General features: G+C 33.4%; 1 protein-coding gene across 1 annotated transcript in view; it reads right to left on the bottom strand.

Annotated features, from left to right (window-relative positions):
• Nucleotides 1-3,266: 3,266 nt before the first annotated feature.
• Nucleotides 3,267-15,384, bottom strand: part of LOC129223158 (hormonally up-regulated neu tumor-associated kinase-like) — a 28,945-nt gene continuing 16,827 nt past the window's right edge. Inside the window, exons 5-9 of the mRNA XM_054857725.1 lie at nucleotides 14,252-14,378; nucleotides 12,952-13,106; nucleotides 8,131-8,288; nucleotides 6,208-6,436; nucleotides 3,267-3,331 (exon numbers count right to left, since the gene is read on the bottom strand). Of these exons, the coding sequence (XP_054713700.1) occupies nucleotides 3,267-3,331; nucleotides 6,208-6,436; nucleotides 8,131-8,288; nucleotides 12,952-13,106; nucleotides 14,252-14,378 (734 nt within the window). The remainder of the gene's footprint in view (nucleotides 3,332-6,207; nucleotides 6,437-8,130; nucleotides 8,289-12,951; nucleotides 13,107-14,251; nucleotides 14,379-15,384) is intronic.

A 15,384-nucleotide genomic window follows, 5' to 3' on the forward strand; every position in this document is an offset into this window, starting at 1 on the left:
CGACGGCATTAGAACTCCGTTCCAAAATTTAATGACCGTGTCTCTTTTTCAATGAAGGGAACATCACAGACGGCATAGAGTTGGTGTCCGTTTCAAAGCTGGATCAGACGATTTGATTTCTTTTCAATTTTTTTATAAATTTTCTGGAAGTAGCACAATTCTGCATGATGAATGCGTGTGTAAAAATGATGAGAGGGAGAGAGAGGTCAAAAATGTTTTATTGTTTGTAATAATTCTGACCAGTGTGCTCTAGTCTTTCATTCATTCATTTGCATCTCGACAATCGTTAAGAAATAGTTTTGAAGTTTGCGAATAACATATTTTTTATCCCTCCATTTGACAATTAATATATTTTCTTCATTGACGAGCTTAAGATTGTGAAGAATTTTTCTCATTTCACTTCACTCCCATCTTCTCTACCATTTTTAAACTGATTGTTTCAATTTAGCATTAGATGATTTTTATTAAAACTTTCAGTGATGTTGGTTTCCGCTGATGGAGGTAGAACAGTCTGTTCTTAAGGTGTTTAAATTATGTTTCGTAAATCATATTTACTTTCTTCTATATCTGACATGTATAGAAGGATATTTGATTCATTAAAATTCTCGAGTTCTGATTTTCGATGTGCGCTGAAGAGCTGAATCCATTTTTAAGGATTTCCGAAACTTATCTGTCACGGTGTGTCTGATCCATCTTTTTTGGATACGCAACTTCAATTTTGGAAAACTTCCAGGAGAGCGCCCCCCACTGTAGCTCCAGAATAACACCCTCTTTTTCATCAAGAGTCATCTAAAACTGCGTTTGTCGAACTGCAATTTTGAAAAATTTATAGGAGAGAACTCCCGATTCCCTCCTCTTTCCTTAACATGATCAAAGACAAGTCTAGAATTGCATTTTTGGAGCATCAATTTCAAACAATTGCCGGGGGAATGGCACCGAAATTCACCTTCTACTAACATTATCCAGATCTATCAAAACTGCGGTTTTTAAAGCTACAAGTTCGAAAATTTAAATGGAGCGCCCCCTCCCCTACTCTCGTCAACATTATTAAAAAAATGGTGTTAAATTTGGTTTTCAGGGCTTCAATTTCGAGAAAATTCCGGGAGAGCTTCCGAAAACTCGTTTTCTTAAAGTCACAAAGATCGGCTACAATTGCGATTTTAGAGCTTCAATTTCAGAAAACTGCTTTTCCCCCAACCATAGATAGCGTTTTTAAGACTTTAATTTTGAAAATTTTCCTGGGGTAAGCCCTAGGGTCTTTTCTTTCCCTAACATTACCCAGATAGTCTAAAACTGCGTTTTAAAAATTACAATTTTGAAAACAAAGGAAAGCCCTCTTTCACACAACGTTAAACTATCTACAATTATGTTTTTAAAGTTTCAATATTGAAAAATTACTGGGAAGGGCACACCAAACCTTTTATCCCCCAAACATCACCAGAGATCGTCTAAAACTGTGATTTTAAAACTATAGTTTCGAAAATTTTCCGGAGGAGAAACCTCCGAGCCCCCTAAGTGACAATAAAATAAGATTCATATTGTATAGGTTCATGTTGTATACATCTAGTAATGACTCCACACCAAGCCAGAAAGTTGAATCCACTCTTCCTGTAATTGTTCATACGTTTGAAAAAAAAATAAGGTGTAGCAAAATTCAGGGGTACCCAAAACTTATTTACTCAAGGTGCACGTTGTAAAATTTGGGAAGGCAAGGCAGGTCAACAATCCAACAATATTTCAGTTCAAATGCTACTTGTTAGCGCTCCCCTCCCCCACCCCATGAATTTGACTGGAAATTAAACACTCTAAAAACTGTTATATTTAACCCGATTCGAAAGCGAGATTTTTTTTTTTGGGGGGGGGGGATTTGCGCCATTGAGCTTGGGAGGAATGGGCACCCCTGTATCTCCAAATGCTTAATTTTGCCACTTACATCCCTTTGCTTCTCACTGCCTCAATACTTGTATAGTTTGTTAAAATACTGCCATGGGCAGGTAAAGGGCAGTAACTGCATTTTTTCATTTTGTATTTTTTCATCTATCTCACATTAACTTTACTGTTCAAGCTTGCTTATTTCATTTCCGCTGAAAAAAAGGTGCGAAAAAAAAACGTCCAATTCCAACATTTCCCTATTGTTAGCATTGTGTCCAACACACATTTCTTCAAATATCTCGAAAACTCATTTCTGCGGATACTACCGTTTACCTGCCTACGGCAGAATAAATGAGGGTACAAAAACCTGATGATGTGCGACAACCCCCCCCTCCTCCCCCCACACCTCTCGGGAGAAAACGAGTCTCACTCAACATAGGAGTACAGTGTATTGGAATTGCGTTTTCTACCATCAGATCCAAAAAAATATCCCTTGACACAATTAGTTTGGGGTCTGTTTCACAAGAAGTTGCTAAAAATCATTTAAAACATAACTTAAAAAGACATAATGACATTTTTTTAAAAACCCGAAGCCAGAGGTGCACTACTTATGCAATGAGTACACCAAATTTCATCTTTCTTGACCTTACCATTCCTCAGTAATGCATGCTAAAAAGATACAAACTTCTTATCATATTCAAATTTAATATTACCAATGGTCGAATGGAAAAAGAAAATTAAGTGACCCTAGAAATATCGGTATTTTTACGTCTATGGAGATAGTTCTTTTGAATTTTTTCAGAATAGAAATGTAACCGAGTTCTTTTCAGTTTTATCTGAATAAAAGTTTCACAGATACAAAAATGAAATGTTTAAAATTTTATTAGGATTAATTGTAAAATTATAATTTAAAATTCAAGTCTTTTATATGCATATGCATTTTTTTTTTAATTTTACATTTGTAGAACATTTTCCAATGACATGAACATATTTTTAATTATCAGTTATTGTTTTCTTTTAAGCTGAACATTTTACAGCAATTGAATAAGTAGTGTAAGTTATGCACTGAATATGTGATGCTTTGTTTTCCCCAATAATCAATCTTGATTCAGATTTCAGCTAAATTTAGTATTTGTCAATTAATTGTATTTCATCAGAATTTAGCAAATAGTTTCCATTTTCAACCTTCTTTTCCATAATTTTCATTTTCATATGATTATGCAAATCAAAAACAATAGCAATTAATAAATTTTGTTTGTTCAATTTCGTGAACTTATTTCAAAACATTTTCTTTTAAAAGCTTCTGAAAGAAAAAATTATATATATATATATATATATATCAGATAAAAAGCAGCAAATTATTTAAAACAAATTTTGGTTATAGTGAATCAAGATCAATCTATTAACAGTTTTCCAAACATAAAATACTGTGAAATGCCCTTAAAAATAATGTAAGTATCTGAAAGTAAAACTGCTGTAAAAAAATAAATTAGTAAAAAATTTAAAAACGTAAAAATGAAACTGAAAATATCAGAAACATGTTTTATGTTACAAGGAACCCTTTTTCCAATGCAAAAGAATTAGGCTTATGAACAACTATTATGGAACTAAATTATGGAAAAGACATTCTACTTGTTCAAAGGACAAATCCAATATCGATTGTATTACATACCGTAGAAAATCTTAGGATAAATTAACTCCTCACCCTGATAAAAATAAACCTGAATTTTACAAACACATTTTGCTCAAAATGTCAGCATTTAACAGCAAACTCTTCCTAGTCATTTCAAGATTATGAAATAAATTACTTCACCTGTTTTTATAATTTTAAATTCTTCGGAAAGGTCTCCATAAACTACATCTTTTAACAAGTGGGGTACTGATAGTGCATATGTTACTGTCTGAAATCTGGTAAATGTCAACATTCATTCAGTATTCACTTACCGAAGACACCAGTGAAAGACTAAGTATTCCACAGAATCACCGATGAAAGTTGACAATTCCCCCCCCCCAAAAAAAAAGTCTTTCACGGTAATTTATATAATACTCAAACACACACATACATAGATGGTGTTACAAAATGAACTGGGAGATTTTAAAAGGGAAACCAGAAAAACGATGACCAACATAAAATTCATTCTTGCTCATTATAAAGTGCAAAGTCGGGGATTTGTTATAGTTGCTTGTATTGTGCAAAATATTTCACGAACCACTTGTTTCGTGCAAGATAGTGCAACGCCTCATCAAACTATGGAGGTTTTCATTTAAGAAATATTCCGATGATTACATCATTTCACTGGATTGTCTTAACGATACAAATAAGGTGCTGATTGTTACTAAAATTACCAAATCTTAATCTATGGGAATACTTTTTGTGAGGTCTCACGAAGGATACTGTGTATAAAAATAAAACTTACAACGATTGACAACCTAGTGAGGAGCGTCTCAATTGAATGTAAAAATATTCCAATAAAGACTTCAGAGATTGTCACCTTTATTTTTGTGCTTTAGTTGAGACTTTTGGTTGAAGCAGACGGTGGACATTTGGACATTTTGAGAGCATTGACGTTCAACGTAAACCATGGATTTTCTATGATGAGCAGAAAAATGCACAGAGACATTTACTGGTAAAATTTTGTAATTATAAGCATTTAAAAATTTGAAATTGAGTGTAAAAAAATTCCTCACTTCTTACTTCATAATGTGCAAGAGTGAATTTTAATATCTCTCACCAGTCTCTTGTATTGTCCGTTTTTCACAAGAAGGCACTTGACTCCTCCCTCATCACGTGGTATCCAATGATTCTATTTCGCTGTTTTCGGCAGAAGGTATGTTCGGATCATAACATTTTGTTGTAAAAGCAGCGGTTTTTAAAATGTGAGAATAACTAAAATGACAACAGGCAAGTGAAGCAAGTGATGTAAAGGACACTAAGACTTTTTTTTTTGCGCATTAAAATGCACGCCTAAGTTAAGGCTGTTTGGTTGTCTCCTTTGGAAGCGCGTGAATTGCGTATCGATCCCCCCCCCCTATAAAATGGAACTCTGCGTTCAAGGGGGCGTGGCGAAGTGCCTTCTCGTGAAAAACGGACGACACTTCCATTTTAAAAACCGTCAGTCCAGTTTAGAACACACCTAAAGTTTTAAATTTAATTGAAAAAAAAGTAACAATTGATTTGTTTTAATTCTTACCTGAGAATTTTGCTGTTCATTGTGATTTCAATGATTTCACGCGTGATTGCCGAATTTCTGACACGCTGTTAGATTTCTGATCTACGTACGTGAACAGGAGAAGCCCCGTAGCGGGCGTCTGTTACTGGTATTTTACTTAGTCTTGCAAGATTGCCATTACTTTTCTCTGCAAATTGAATTTTATTAGTCCGAAAACCAGTTTCGTTTTCATTTGTGGATGAACTTAACTTATAATGCAAATAATCGCCTGGGATATAATTCTCCATTACTTGATTTTCGGTAGTGTTTACCTTTGAAGAAATTTTTGACCATACGAATTTTGACTTCGTTTTAACTGCAGTTTGAGATGGAATTGCTCGTTGCTTAACATCGTCATCACTGAGCTTAGTATTTGAGGAATGCTTTGCATCAATAATTTTTTTTTCATCATTAAGTATAACTCTGGGTTTTTCCTTATTCAAAGCAACTTTTGTGTCTACAAACTCGTTCTGACGTAGGGAAGACGAATCCTTTGAGTTTTGGGCTTCGCTAACTTTTGCAGTAGCTGTATGATGTAAGTTTTTTGAAAGAGTGCTTAACTTGCTGGACAACGACTGTTTTTCTGGCTTAGAAATTTTCAGTTCTTCAAAACTTTTGATTTCTTGAAGCAGGTCATTTGTTCCTTTTGGCCTAGTTAATTTGTAAGATCTGTATGGCGCAACTGATGCATCTTGTTTGAATGCCGTTTTTTGTTCATCATTTAAATCTTGTGAAATTTTAGAAGTATTTCTTTTGGTGTCTTTAGGCACAGCAATGTTGAGTGTCGTGAAAGGTCTAATTTTTTCATTGAAATGAGTTTTTTGCTCCTCATTATAGTCTTGTGAAGCTTCAGAAGCATTTCTTTTAATATCCTTTGGGACTGAAAAGTTGATTGCTGGGAATGGTTCTATATTTTTAACTGAGTGTTGCTCCATTGATGACACTTGGCTTTCAGGGTTCACTTTATTCTGTGCACACTGCTCTCTTCGGCGAAAAACCCTGTTTCGGAAATTTCTCACTACAGCCTCATTATTAAATGGGAAAACATTTTCTTCTACTGACCGCACTTTAATTGGGGCTTGATACTTTTCGGTTGGGCGTATTATTCGTGTTCTTTCAATAATGCCAGGTTCAACATAGTCGCTGCGATTCGGGCGAAGCTTAGTCATCCTCCAACGTTCGAAGTGACCAAGAAAAGATTGCTCAATGTCTCTTGGAGGATGTATAATCTCTTTTACCAAGGTGTCCAGCGTCATGTTGTACATTGCTGAAACGTGATTGTGTTGATAGGTGATGACACTTCGGGAGATTTTTTCTGCTGGCGTGCAAAGTTTGTCAGAAAGGTAGGTTATTACCTGATTTGATCAAACAAGGGGAAAAAAGTGAGATTTTTAAGCACATTATCTGAATGACAATTCATTATATTGAAAGCAGAAAATAATATTTGTTAGAGAACCTGGCACAATTATTTGCTTGTTAACTAACACTTCATGTGTAAAATAGCTTAAAAGACAATCAGAATTTTTTTTAAGTTTAGAAACGATTAGAAAATGTTAGGGGGAAAGTAATATCTTGAGTTTAAAAAAGATAGATATTTTGTATATTTTATATCATTTAATTTTTTTTCTTGCAATATGAGTTATTAAATTTAGAGCCTAAACATGTTACTTCATCTAAAATATTACATGCTTTTGTAACAGATTCAATATTTGCAATATCAAAATATCATTAACAAATAGTTTTAGCGCTTCAAAAACCATTTAGAGTTAATGAACATGTTTGAATTTCATTATTAAGTTGCATCATACATAATAACTTATTTATGATAATGTAACATCACCAAGAATGACATTTGAAAACAATATGCATCAAAATCGAGTTAATAAACACTGTACGCGTTTATAGATATCTACTGCAAAAACTGCCAAAAATAACATCAGTATGCAGGGCTCGATCAAACCAAGAGGATGCCCTGGTCCTGATAAAATTTGGTGTCCCTTTCACAAGAAAATCTGCACGTTTTCAAAGAAAGTCTCCAAAAAAGAAAGAAAAAAAAGACTCTATTTTGGTGCCCCTAAGATTTAGGTGCTCAGGTTCACGGACCCGTAGGACCATGCGTTTATCTTTCCATGTCAGTATGGGGTGATTAATTTTAATATTAGGAAATGAGAACTTAAGTTCAAAAACGATTTTTTCAAACGCGCTTCGTATTAAAACTTCGTATTAAATGTTAAAAAATATTAATCAGCTTTTTGCTGCAAAAAAAAGGTAATAATAATAATAATAAAATAAAACAATTTTATCAGAAAATATAGTATCAAATACTCGGATGCCGAAAATGCAGAGGAAAACAAAAATGTACGCACTTGTTATTTAAATTGTGAGGGAAAATATTTATTAATATCGTCATCTGGTAGCAAACAGATTTATTAAAAGAGCATTTAAAATAAACTGATTGATAAAGAGCTGGAATAATTTCTATTGATTATCAAATACGTTCTGAACCAATTCTAAGACCGTTTGATTTCTATGTGGGCCTGACGCTGAAGAATTATACTGCCCAAGAAAATCTAACTGAACTGAACTGGGAGCATTACAATACATTAGTTGTTAAGATTAAAATTGCCACGTTTTGTAATTTTTTTCGGTGTTGTTGTCCCCCCCTCCCCCTTCTATCAATTTTAATGGATGAACAAGATGCGTGTTTGACAAACTCTTGCAATTACTCTTACATAGCTTCATTCAATTCGTCGTTTGTAGTTGAGAAAAACCTAGACATGAGCACTATATTTTTTCATTGCAATTTACTGTCTTACTTAAGTAGGTTTTATTCAAGCTAGTAGAAATGATAGAATTACTAATGTTTGGATTTGATCATGGCTCCTAGATACTATTTCTTCGAATTTCTCATCAAGCATATCTGTTATAGTACTGCATATCACAACGTGTTATGTGGTTTAAAAAATAAATATATTTTTTAAAGAAATCAACTATGAAATATTAAATCATGTTTTTACGGATGTAAAATTAAAAAAGTATTAAGTTTTACTTCCGGTCTTAGCTTCTTCCTGAGATCTATTCGTACTTCTGGAAGATAGTGTCTCAACTCAAAATTGTTCTTAAACCACTTATGATGTAACGCAGCTTCAACTCGAATTCGACTGGAGGAATCTGGTTGGAGTAAACTGAGTATCAAGTTCCAGCATTCTGAAAACAGAAAAAATGAATAAGTATATTCATGCGTTTTCCTATGTTTATATTTTGACTTAATGGACTGCATAATTTTATTGCGTAAATCTGTATATTTTTAATTTTTAGCAACAGGCTAAAAGTGGGAGGACTCACGGTGTCTGACTAATTTATTTTGTACGTACGGTTTTGGACGGATACAGAAATAGTTTTTGGAGGGGGCACGACATAGAGCAAAAAGACCTCCCCCCTCTCATTCAATTTTTCATAACAAGCTTTTCACGAGGTTCTTTTTAAATGATTTTAGGCACGCCTAACAGTAATAACTGATTCTACAAAAGAAAAATCAATGGACGAATCGCGATATTAGCTATGTATCTTTGAATTCTTAAATTCTAAATCAGTGAATTAACTCAGTTGAATGTATTCTTCTACACTGATCTCATACTACAATGTTACTCCTATTAAGGCCCCTATATATACGAGCTGACGCATTAGCTTAAGATTAGCCATTTTGGATTGAAGCGCGTGTTTGAGTGGTTGTCTTTTTTGACGAGTTATCGCGTTTGTTCACTGTGAGCAATTACTAGCGGCACGTGAATTGTTTGTTAAATAATGTATTCTTTTCCGCAAATTCGGCGAAATCTGAAACTTTGCTGTGGTAAGCCTAGCAGTGCAGCAATGAAAAATTTTATCCAAAATGGCTAAACTTAAGCTGATGAGTCGGTCTATCTACTATAGCGGCTCTAACTCTTATTGGTAATTTTATTCAAATATGCTTAATGTTTTTAAAAAATATTAGTTTAAAGAACTTGATTGTGCTATCTTTACTAATATTATAAAGAGAGAGGGCGGATTTTTGTGTGTTTATATGTTCGAGGTAATCTCCGGAACCACTGCACCTATTTGAAAAATTCTTTCACTAGATGAAAGGCGCTTTCTTACTGAGTAACATAGGCTATAATTCAAAAAAAATCGATAAATAGTTCTTTTTTAATTCAAATTTAGGCCCAAATTTCACATAAATTGCCTATTATTGGCTATTAAAGGCGTGAAAAATTACTTGCACATATTAATATTATATATCGTTGAAAAGGGTAGAATTTTCTGCGTTCTAAACAATTTATTTCAATGCTCCAGCTTAACTACGGCGGGAGTAATTTGCGTTTTTAGTTCGAACTTTTTTAGGCACTACTCTAAATTTAGGCACTACTTTCTTCATTAAATCTATCAATAAAAAGTGAAGGAATTGTCCCGCAGTTTTCTTTTTGACAGCATTGGAAAAAGCGAGATTTTTTACTCCAGATCTCTCTAGACCTTTGGTCGAAAAAATTAGCTTCTACCTGCAAAGGAAAAAAAGTTACAAGCGTTTTTAAATCAATTTCGAAATACGTCATTTTGGTTCAGGTTTTCAAACATTTTATTTTCGCGTTTCCATGGTTACGCTTTTTGAATCCGTTGTTCATTTCCATCTTTCCCATTTTCAATTCTTAAACTTATTTTATTTCATGTTTCCATGGTTACGCTTTTAAAATCCATCTTTCGCATTTTAATTTCTTAAAAATATTTTAATATCTATCGTCATTGTTTGGAAGGGTAATTTTACATGGTGTTTTTTTCGTTTATTTAAGTTATTCTTTAAGTTATTAAGTTATTCTTTTAATTAATTGTTGAATATATGTCACTTGACACAATTTTTGTTCTCAAGGTAGATCGGGCAACGCAGCTCTTAATATGTAAAGATTTGAAAGCTACTGTAATGTGATTTTATACCTTTTTGTTTGTTTGGCGAAACATTTATTATTGCCAAAGAAAAAACATCCGCTTCACTCGCAAAGGTGCTGGGTTCCGGTAGCGTGGTCGCTTGGCACGTTAGGCGCTGAGCAGGGTTCAGTCTAGGATTATTGTTTTAAGGCAACCGTTAATGTAATTCATTGTTTTGGCGATTTGTTTTGAAAGAAAAGAAACTTTTGATTTGTTTTTATCCGAGTGAAATGTACGACATTTTCTTCTTTTTTTCTGACGACGATTTTTAAATGTTCCACGGGATGTTTTTTTTTTTTCCCCCCTTCCCCCGATGTTTTTTTTTTTTTTTTAGGCGGATGGATTCGCAACTCCAACGAACTATAGGGGGCACTGAAGTCACTGTCTAATGGCGGACTTAAAAACTAAAACAAACGCACATGGTAACGAAGAAAATGCTAAAAGTGTTGTGATTTTTATTCGTACGTATGATTTTTTCGCTTTATTCTTTTTAAATTAATTTTCAAAGTCTTGTGGATATTCTGGCCCACGTAGAAAGAAATGAGAATTCAAGAAGCATTACTAAACGTCAAAGATTAATGCAAACTACGTAGTTCGTAGTTCTAAGCAGGTATTTCCACGATGTTGAATTCGATATTTATCAATTCTTGATAAAACTAAATAATAATTGTGGCCTGACAAGAATAACAATTAATGCTAGAAAATTCAATATGACATTACAAATTGTTATCGAAAGAAGATAATACTTTTTTGCCTTGCTTGGCTAGCGCTTATTGTTTTCCATTTGTAGCTGAATTATTTCTCTCGAATTCCCGAATCGGTTAATTTAAAAATTTTCTGTTTCGATTTTTCCAATTTCTGAGTTACGATTTAATTGTGTCATGTTATGCAAATCATCAACAAAATTCTCACGGATATATGGTGGTAGTTTTCTTTTCAGTTGATTGACCATTATTTCTTTTCACTTATCGAATTCTGTACTCTTACTACCATTTTATTCCACTCATGATAAAAATTAAAAATGGTTTAACTAAAAACGCGAAATCTCGCCAAGGCTACTTTGCTCGCACTATACTAAAACTATAACCCTAAACAAATTTGGCGAAACCTTTCAGCTGAGAATAAAAGGAATAACGTAAATTCTTTCTCGGTTATTCATTTTGTTCTACGATAATATATTCAAGAAAATATTTTGCATGCTGTCCATTCCAACTAAATGCTGCTGTATAATATGGTAAGTTTAATTAATTTAAGATTAAAAAAACCACCATATTCTTACAAATTCATACAAAACAATAAAAATTTTTACCTTGTATAACGTTATCCAAGTTTGTTAATCCAGAATTTTCGCTTTCACCAATTATTAAGGAAATAATGAAAACTAACATTATTTTGAGAAACTCGAGAATACTACTAAGGGACGAATTAATTTCTGTAGCTGAAAGCAAACTAAGACACATCGATTGCGTTAATAAATACTCAGAACAAACTGCCTGTGTTTACGTCAACAGACACACGTGGAACGCAACGTGGCAATGTTTTAGTTTCATTTGCAGTTTTGTAAATCACCGCAAGGTAGCGTATTCGAGCGCTGGAGTTCTGAATAGAGCTGCGGAATTATTTTTACATTTGAAAGATATTATTTGATGCCTTTTTTTTTTGTTTATTTGGCGAAATATTTTAAATTGCAGTAACAACCGCTTCACTCGCTAAATAGAGTTTTAAAGCAACTGTAAATCTAATTTAATAATTTGACGAAAATTTTTAAATTCCAAAGAAACTTAAATAGTTTTTTTTTTTTTTTTGATGATGAACACAAATGAAAAGGTGTGTACTTATTTTATACAAAGAAAAACGGTCATTTCACATCAGAAGGGGAGGGGGCGTCAGTTCTTTTTATTCATCGGACTTCCGTTAAATTTTTAGCACGGGCATCGCTGTGCGGGTATTGCTAGTTAGGAAATAAATTAAAGAACATATACTGTGATAGTTGCATTAGTTTTATCCATTTAAGAGCGGTTTAAGTTACAGACAACGTTGGTACTAAAAATGAGAAGCCTAATTCAGTCAGTTTGAAAATAACAGTCTATTTCGACCGAGATTATCCTTCTAGCAACAACTGTAAAACGGTTTTTACTGTATCGGTTTGCAGCACAGCAAGGACCACACCTCACAGGTGTTTTCACTGTCCACAAAAAGTTACTTCTACTCACTTTAATAACTAATCAATGAATTAATTGTAATAACGGTGTAATTGTAATGGGGTTGTTTTTCTTCAGTCAAAAGTACTACTTTTAGTCACTGAAATTGATAGAATAAGCGAAAAAAAAAATTAAATAAATAAATAAATAACATGGAGCGAGAAAAAACTTTCATTTTCCCAACGCTTAATTTTTAATTAACTTTTTAAAATGTCCGATTTTTCAAATAAGGCGTGGTCTTTATGACGTCACAAATGATGTACTTTGGCACATCTGTCTACTGTGTTTCCACGTTATGATAATCAGGAAGCGAATTAAATATTGCCCTCTACGCTTGCTATCAACCATATCGTTGCCAAAATACACGTGAGTAAAGCAGCGAATTAAATATCTAGCTCTGTGAATGGCATTTCATTATTTGTGATGTCATCGGCAGAAGCGTAAACAACGAAAGTACATGGATTTTAAAAAAAAAATTTTAATTTTAAACTTCATCAAATTATTTAAAAAATGGTCAGATCCTATGTTTTTAAGCATGTTTTTTCAGATTTTTTTTTTTTTTTTAAATTTTGGAAACAACCCAATTATGGGCCGGGCTTAAGGCACCACTACGTATCATAGAGATGGAATTTCAGTCTGTTTAAATACAGTTGAGAATATCTTGTGCACAAAGTAGCTATGTTTCTGAAAAAAATTCCATCTATAGAAATTCTTACCATCAGTCAAAAAATCCATTTCTCTCCAATTTTCTTGAGTTAAACCTTTGGAGATTCGTTTTACAAAGGAATCCCTTCTCTGGGAAGAAATAGGACCATTTCGAGGCAAAGTAAATGGCATTTTGCCCACCACCATTGAATACAATACAACACCCCTGAAATAAAACATTGAAAATGTAAGTGATCACTTAGTAACAAGATGAAAACCCAACAAAGCTGCAACCATATCACTGAATGAGAGAAATAAAAAATGTCTTGAATGATTTTTTTGTAATTTTACGAGAACTTTGCAAGACGTGATTCTTTTGTTTCATTGCTTGAACTTTAGGAATAACAAGAACTCGACTTCTATGTAATGCAATAAGTTTTAAAATCGTCCAAATGCAATGTTTTTTTTTTTTTTTAATCAGTAACGGAAGTATCTTAAGAAATACGTCCGTTGCTGAGCAAAAAAAAAAAAAAAATCAAACTGCAGATGATTTGCAACTGCGACAACGAAAATTTTGCTCTCCTAAATAAATATTAAAAACAAATTGAAATTTCGATTAAATATTACGGTGGTTTCAATTAAAAAATAATTGAAACCACCGTCATTAGTGATTGGAATACTGGCATACCGAATACCGGCATTTTGAACTATTTTGCAATTTCGGTAACACCGGTATTGTTGAGGTAAAATTTCGGTATTTTCGGTCTTAGCTAAAGATAATAGTTTTATTTATAGAGTTTGCAATGTAATCAAATCTCTTTCCTTTCAAAGGGAGCTTGAGCCGTGGGAATAGGAAGAAACCTGGTGGATTGAGATCTGGCAAGTAAAGTGGTTTTTTAATTTGCGCTTTTTGCCAGGACCTGTTTAGACAGACTTTAAATTGATATTTTCTTCATTCATTTTCTTGTTCTCAGTGAAGAACCAACTCATTAAAAAAGCACTTTGCTAAACAATCTTACACGGAACACAAACGACGTTCAACTGAACAACGGTTGGGGCGGATGGTCAACACTTGCCGCTACGAAGGTGCAGTGCTTTGTTTCACCAGTGTTGCCAAATTGGTCGTTCTGTCTTCATTCACTGAACTTGATTGCTAGACGTTGTAAAAGTAGAATAAATGTTCTTAACATTCACGCAATGAGACAGGGACGGTAGCGTTGCTCTACGGTTAAATTCAGCTTTCCTGATTCTACAACATACAATTTTCCTGTTTGAGTTTGAATCGATTATTTCATGTTTGGTTAAATAAAACTGATTATTTTTTAATAGTTTATCGTCATAAAAATATAATGGAGATTCATTTCTACTTACAAACTCCACAGATCGATGGCTGGACTGTAAGATATGTGATGGAATAACTCTGGAGCTGCATATTCCATAGACCCACAATGCGTTCTCTGAATTAGTTTTGGATAATAAACATTGCTCAAACCAAAATCTATAAAAAATAAATATTAATTGTCACAGTTTATCATTGTAACATCATTTATGTAAAGAACAAAAATTTGTGATGAGTGATCAGATAAAAACTTAAAAAGGAGAAAAAAAATGCTATTTCAACACTGCAATAAGAGACTTAAATATTATTCAAAATCATCTAAGGCAAATGTTTTTGTGGCTCACCGTATAAAATAATAATAATAATAATATTAAATAAATAAAAAAGAAAAAAAACTTGACCGCTTACTAGAAAACTTCTAGGAAACTGGGCTTCTATGAAGGTTTCAAGTACCAGGGTTGCAAGGGCGCCCATATTGGGGGGCAAGGGGGGCTTGAGCCCCCCATAGAAATGAGAACTTTCTTGCTTTTAGTGCTATTTTCTTTGAAAAAATGTATAAAAATTTCTTTTCCAGCCATTAATGAATAAGTTATTAAAAATGTCAAATTTTAATATCTCTAATCTGTACTGAAATCAGTTTCCATGGGGAAAATATTTGAGCCCCCTCTTAAAATTTTGTATATGGACGCCCTTGCAGGGTTGCCAACTGCTCCGCATTTTGCGAAGTTGTTCCGCAAAAATAGCGAAACTCCTTAGCTCCGCAAATAAATTATTTTGCTCCGCATTTCCCATTTGGCCTTAATTCTGACCAGGCTCACCAAAGATTTTAATAAAACAATTTTATTTTTACTACATTTTGCTAGTTTATTATGACAGGCATGCAAACACGGGAAATTAAAGATGCTTATACTCAGAGCGTGACATACTATTTGAAGCAGTTTTATTAATTAAAAAATAATTATTTCTATGCCAGCGTTTAAAATGACTATCAAAGCTAAAAAAAAAAAAAAAAAAAAATCAATTCTAATTTGAATTCTGAAACTTTGAATTCAAATTATGTTTTTCGCAATCACGAGTTGCGACAAGGCCCTACTCATTAGAGTTATTGTTTCTAGAAATGGCTCCCCCACCAAGCATGTCCCTCCTCCTGGGTGGTTATGTGTGT

Source organism: Uloborus diversus, chromosome 5 (genome assembly GCF_026930045.1).
Source record: "Uloborus diversus isolate 005 chromosome 5, Udiv.v.3.1, whole genome shotgun sequence".
Classification (NCBI taxonomy): domain Eukaryota; kingdom Metazoa; phylum Arthropoda; class Arachnida; order Araneae; family Uloboridae; genus Uloborus; species Uloborus diversus.